Source organism: Procambarus clarkii, chromosome 15 (genome assembly GCF_040958095.1).
Source record: "Procambarus clarkii isolate CNS0578487 chromosome 15, FALCON_Pclarkii_2.0, whole genome shotgun sequence".
Taxonomy (NCBI): Eukaryota; Metazoa; Arthropoda; class Malacostraca; order Decapoda; family Cambaridae; genus Procambarus; species Procambarus clarkii.
Genome location: NC_091164.1, coordinates 20,722,650 through 20,729,315, shown reverse-complemented (window position 1 = coordinate 20,729,315; position 6,666 = coordinate 20,722,650). Strand labels below are relative to the sequence as shown.

Here is a 6,666-nt window from a genome sequence, read left to right as displayed (position 1 = left end):
CATAGTTTTTTACATTTTGCTTTAAAATTGCACTGTATCTATTGCTACCCAATCTCCAAATTTTTATGTACCCGATCCGAACATCTTTACCATTGTTATCATTGCTGTCTTCTTATCTGTGCTGTCAATCTGCTGTATGGTGTCTATTAATCTTGTTTAAATTACCAATCAAGCTGTCAGTGTAATCAATCAGAGCTTTAATATACCAATGGGCTTTAATATACCTACTATTCTCTCTCATCTCATTTTTTTTCTTGCAATGTCTTTGTTATTTTATTAATTCTGCTAGAATTTACCTAATTAAAATTATCTATTAGATAAAGGACCTGCCTGAAACGCTGCGCATACTAGTGGCTTTACAAAATTGTAAATACTATGCTATGTATTCTCACAAACCCAATGTACCTTTTTGTATATATATAAATAAATAAATAAATAAATGATATATATATATATATATATATATATATATATATATATATATATATATATATATATATGTCGTACCTAGTAGCCAGAACTCACTTCTCAGCCTACTATTCAAGGCCTGATTTGCCTAATAAGCCAAGTTTTCCTGAATTAATATATTTACTATAATTTTTTTCTTATGAAATGATAAAGCAACCCTTTTCTCTATGTATGAGGTCAATTTTTTTTTATTGGAGTTAAAATTAACGTAGATATATGACCGAACCTAACCAACCCTACCTAACCTAACCAAACCTATATTTATAGGTAAGGTTAGGTTAGGTAGCCAAAAAAATCTAGGTTAGGTTAGGTTAGGTAGGTTAGGTAGACGAAAAAACATTAATTCATGAAAACTTGGCTTATTAGGCAAATCGGGCCTTGAATAGTAGGCTGAGAAGTGCGTTCTGGCTATTAGGTACGACATATATATATATATATATATATATATATATATATATATATATATATATATATATATATATATATATATGTTGTACCTAGTAGCCAGAACGTCATACTCGGCGTACTATGCAAGGCCCGATTTGCCTAATAAGCCAAGTTTTTCTGAATTTATGTATTTTTCTCATTTTTTTCTTATGAAATGATAAATCATTCCATTTCATTATTTATAAGTTAATTTTTTGAAATTTGAGTTAAAACTAACGTAGATATATGACCGAACCTAACCAACCTTACCTAACCTATCTAAACGTAACCTATACTCACACAACTAAGTCAATAATTTATGTTCCTAATATAATATAATAATAATAATGCAAATAAACTAATTGGAAACAATTTCTTGAAAATAAAGTAAATCAATCGGCCTATTAGGCAAATCGGGGATTGCATAGTAGGGCAAGAAGTGAGTTCTGCCTACTAGGTACGACATATATATATGTGTATGTATATATATATATATAAAAGATTTCTTACATTCTTGAACAGACACTAGCATGCATAGCTTTTTGGGCAAGTCCTTAATCCTAATTTTAACACTCACATTCCCAGTAAGCAGCCCATATCAGCTGTCTAACTCCCAAGTACCTATTTACTGTTAGGTGAATAGGTGCATCAGGGCAAAAGAAACTGCCCATTTGTTTCAGCATCTAATAAAAATAGAACCTTGACCCTTAGGATTACAAACCCAGAGCACTGTCCACTGAGCCGTCAGGCTCTGATGTTAATTTTAATATTACTGTGAACTGGAATACATGAAATAAACTATATCAGCAGTCAAGTATAATACAACTAACAATTGAATTAATAGTGGTCCAGAACGGACCGAAACGTCTTTGTATTTTCATCTTTTTGTGTGTGGTTAGGACAACATTCTTCAGCAACATTATTGTGACTCATCTGCTGTATAAAATACAACTACTTTATACAACAAATCAGTACTGTAATTGTGGAACCTAAAAACTTGTCTAAAATATATACAAGTTTTGCTTTGAATTTAAAAAACGAAGAATGAGTTTTGATTACCTTTAATAGTTGAATCTTCAGACAGTCTTCGTTTTTTCTTCATTTTCTTTAACTTAAGCTCTTGCTCCCCATTCTTTTCTTTTGCCTCACTGATGTTGATATCTTCTTGGGCATCTATATTATTTGTTGGTATCTTGTTGACACTTGATCCATTGTCCTGCATGTTTAATATGGTATCATCATTACAAAATATGTCCTCCAAAAAACTTTAATTGAAAGAAACACTGAAATGTGAAATTTGGCAGCAATGAGGAACTATGTCATTATGGGAATTTTGGTACCCATATGTAAAGGAAGTCTCATTTTCTGATGATATAGACCTGATGCAAAGTAAAGTGTGTCAAAATTATTTGCACACCCCCCTCCACTATGTGATGGAGTGTAAAAAAGATATGTGAATTAGGATAATTCTATAACAAATGTTCAAGATATGAGGAAATATTTCATTCAAAATGATCTGCTGCCAGAAATCTTGGTCAAATATCACCAGTTTGCTAACTGTATGTAGTAACTAAGTGATTGTAACCTATCCACCGCTGTCCACTGGATGGAGGCAGTGTGCAAGATAAACATATCAATTGTGACACTAGCTCTCCACACATGTCAGTTGCTTAATTTAAAATCTGTACTCATGGTCGGTCTCGAGCCCCTTGTCAATGTGGTGATGTGCATGGAATTATGTAATTAGGTCATCAAGATTGAAACTTGCTTAGCTAAAATGAATTGCTTGGTTCAGTCCCGGAGCCAATTAATTATGTGCCTCTGCAACCATTTCCACTACCGCTAACAACATGGATATGGGATGCATAATATATGAACTAAACTACTGTACTATGTAAATGCTTTTCATTATTGCCAACACAAAGGAACATACAGGTTTTATGATTTTCATTGTTAGCTTATGCAAAATAATAATAATAATAATTACCAGGATAAAACAATTCGGTGAGATTATTAACATTTTTGCCTGACAGACCACTTCCTGGTAGCATGCCCTTTGAGGTATTTCTATTGCCGACCTTAAAATAGATGACAGCAACTTGATAACCACCACCTTGTAGCTTAGAGACCTGCAATACAACAAAATAGTTACAAATATAACTAAAATATTTTTAGTGTTAATTTGAACACAGTGTTCAAGAGATATGGCTTCAATTATAAAAAAAGAGATTAACTTTATGATTACAGAATATAAGATGGGATAACCATAAGCTTCTGAAACAGACAGCATCCCTCCATCATACAGCATTGGGTACATCTGCAAAAGTGCAGAAGTACCGAAGTAGCTTAAGATGTACTTGTCTTACCTAGTTCAAGAGACCTACTGATAGTTATATCATTAAAGTATAATTACATAACTAATGGAAATTAAAAAAATATAAAATAACACAAAAATACTTATATAATGCACATTACTTTTTTATTAACATCAATAAGTACAGTATCCACCAAAATTGAAAATGTTAATACTAATTAATTATCAAATGGCTTAAAATCTGTTTATTTGTGGGAAAATTTAAAACCTAACAGAATGGATATTAATACAATATGATACAATTCTAATTGAAGAAATAACAGAATGCATGAAATACTTACAGATTTTTTCATGGCTTTAAATGATCTGCAAAGGTTTTGATGCTTAGCAGCTCTTCGACCCATTTCCTTATATTTCTCCTCCCGCTCTACATCACCCTTACGCTTTTCATCTATAAAGCTGTGTCCACAGTTGCAGAAATGTCGACGAACACTAATGACATTACTGCAGATGGGACAACACCGCTGGAAAGGTTTCTTCTGGCCTGTAAATAAAGATAATCTGGGCAATCATAAAAAAGAGTAAAATGTTTAAAATGTAATACAGTGGTACAAAAAACACAGTAGCAGCATAATGAAAGACCACAAAGCAGTACAGTGCTACAGAAGACTGAGCGGAGAATTGTGATTGTATTATTGAGAACCTGTACAGCACCAGATTTTATTAATTACACAAGTAAACCAAATTTAATATGTTTAAATAAGAGAAGAATAACCTGGAATTTTAAATGTAAATAAAAATTGCAATTTGTGAACTGCAAATAATTGAATTGGGACTCAAATACTTATTTTACTAAGTTTTTTGATCTTCCAATAATATTAAATTAATATTCAACTTAACTAACATTTTGTGGTATTAATAAAGTTTGAAATAGATATGCAATTCTAACAGACAAAATTGACAAAACAAAATTAAGATTTTATACTCTATATCTAATGATAATATGAACTTACACCCAAATAAAATTAATAACATACAAAAATAAAATTTAAAGTATATATTATAAACAAATCACAATTATAATGTAACTTACTTGAATTACTGGAAGCCATTGCTGTAATGTTCTCTCAGATAGAATTGTTGACAATGTTGTAATGTTGCAATTGATAATGTTGTCTGATTTAAATTTTACCTAAAAAAAACAAAAATAAATTATTAACAGATATACAATAGCATCAGTTTAGATTAATTATAAAAAAACAAAAATGCATATTTTTCATATATATTTTTTCATGCATATTTTTCTACCTTGCATATAAATGCAAGGTAGAATGCATATATGCACCACTAAGATGGTGGTGCATGTATTTTATAACACATTTGAACAATGAAACTCTACAGATGATACAGAAGACACAAGTAAATTGGCACTGTAGGAGACATTGAAAAAACAGAAATAACATGATTTTAACAGTGATAAGTTACAGGTGCTGAAGTATGGTAAAAACGAGGAAATTAAATGAAACAAAGAACACACGACACAATCAGACCTACTCTATGAAGGAAAAAACATGCAAGAGATCTGAGAATTACGACGTCTGACGACCTCACACTTTGTGAACATAACCAAGCAAATATAGTGGCGGCCAGAAAAATAATGGAATGGTTTATGAGAATGTTAAAATTCAAAGACCCCACCCACAGTAATGCTAATACTATTCCAATAACTGGTGCTGTCCCATCTTGAGTATTGCTCGGTACTGACTCCCCCTTTCTGAACAGGAGAAATCTCTGAATTAGAGGAAATAAAGAGACCATAAACAGCAAACATATAAATGATAAAACATCTAAATAATTGAGACCGTCTCAAAGCTCTCAAAATGTACTCTCTGGACAGGAGACAAGAATGGTATCAAATAATACATATATGTAAGATACTAGAGGGCCAGGTCCCAAATTTGCGCAGCATAATATAACAACATACTGGAGCTAAAGATACAGAAGGAAATTAATAATAGGTGTCATAGGTACAATCAGAGAGCAGAGTCTTAACAGTCGGGGGTTCAAGGGCTGTTTGCTAGGCTAGGCAAGGGTAGACTAGGCTTGGCTAGTGTTGGCTAGGTTATGCTAGGAAGAAGTAGGCTAGGCTGATTTACTCCACCAGTAATTGGCGGTCTGTCTAATTACAAGCTACCACAAGCTACACAAGCTTCACATAGCTTCCTGGCAATATGTTAGTAATGAATAAATAAAATATATTTACTCATTATAATGTTGGTACTGAATGTACAACACGAAAAAACATAATTTTAATCTGAAAAAGTATCTTTTTATAAAGAAATTAGACGAAAATAAAGAAATGGTGACACCAAATCAAGTCGACGATCCAAGCATCGGTTAGGTTAGGTTAGGTTAGGTTTGGTTTGGTTAAGTTAGGTTAGATTTGGTTAGGTTAGATTTGGTTAGGTTAGATTTGGTTAGGTTTGATTTGGTTAGGTTTGATTAGGTTAGGTTAGGTCAGCCTAACATATCATATTTATTCATTACTAACGTATTGCCAGGAAGCTTTGTGAAGCTTGTGTAGCTTGTGGTAGCTTGTGGTAATTAGACAGACCTGTAATTGGGGGGAAAGGGGGGAGGGGGGAACCTCAATATAAGCCTAATTTGTAGCTTCCTGTTCTCCGACACAATGATTTATTTTACGTCGGGCTTTCAGCACAGCCGCATAAAAAACCCTGGTTATTTATTTATTAATATACGAGAAGGTACACTGGGGGTTAAGAGAGAAAATAGGAATAATGATGATTTTACAATCTTGACCGAAACGCTATGCGTACTAGTGGCTTTAGGTATTGTATGTACTACCTCTATCTATAAATCAAACAGAATGTTTGTACTGTAACTCTGCATCTATGTATATATTTTTCCTAAATAAATTATTATTATTATTGTAAAGCCACTAGCACGCATAGCGTTCCGGGCAAAGATCCCGTACCCAGAAGCTGGGTATCTTTGGTTGCCCTGTGACTACTCTTATGACATTCCCTAACTCTTATGACATTCCCTAACAGTATTGTTAAACTAATAACAATGAACAGTAGTTCAATATTACCGGAATAATCCAACTCATGTGGCCATGTTTTTGTTGTGAAGCCCGGTCGTTCAGTTCGTATACGAGCATACCTTCTTACGAAGGTTAGAGTCTTAAAAATGTCTTACCATTGCTAAGAAATCTTAAGATATAATTATTTACAATAATACACTGGTTGTTTTTGTTGATTTAGGGGCGATGACATGAGTAAACTGGTTATGTTGTGATGATTTAGGGGTAACGAACTGTGGTTATTAGACTATGTTTTGTACATAAGCAAAAAAACAAGATGTAATTCTTTTAATTATAACAATAATAACGACAAAAAGTTAATAATTAATGTACTTGTTAAGCAAAATTCGCAATA

General features: G+C 32.6%; 1 protein-coding gene across 1 annotated transcript; it reads right to left on the bottom strand.

Moving 5' to 3' along the window:
• Positions 1–2,852: 2,852 nt before the first annotated feature.
• LOC138364968 (uncharacterized) lies at positions 2,853–6,396 on the bottom strand. The gene is made up of 4 exons (XM_069325055.1): positions 6,321–6,396; positions 4,302–4,400; positions 3,550–3,752; positions 2,853–3,023 (listed from the first exon to the last, which is right to left on the bottom strand). Exons 2-4 carry the CDS (start codon positions 4,318–4,320, stop codon positions 2,853–2,855), a joined length of 393 nt encoding a protein of 130 aa, XP_069181156.1. The 5' UTR covers positions 4,321–4,400; positions 6,321–6,396.
• Between the last annotated feature and the right edge of the window lie 270 nt (positions 6,397–6,666).

Bases quoted from the DNA above. Each gene is read 5' to 3' on its own strand.
- LOC138364968 (XM_069325055.1), bottom strand. The intron at 3,024-3,549 runs GTAAGTATTTCA...GTTGTATTGCAG, and splicing joins TTAAAGCCATGAAAAAATCT to GTCTCTAAGCTACAAGGTGG.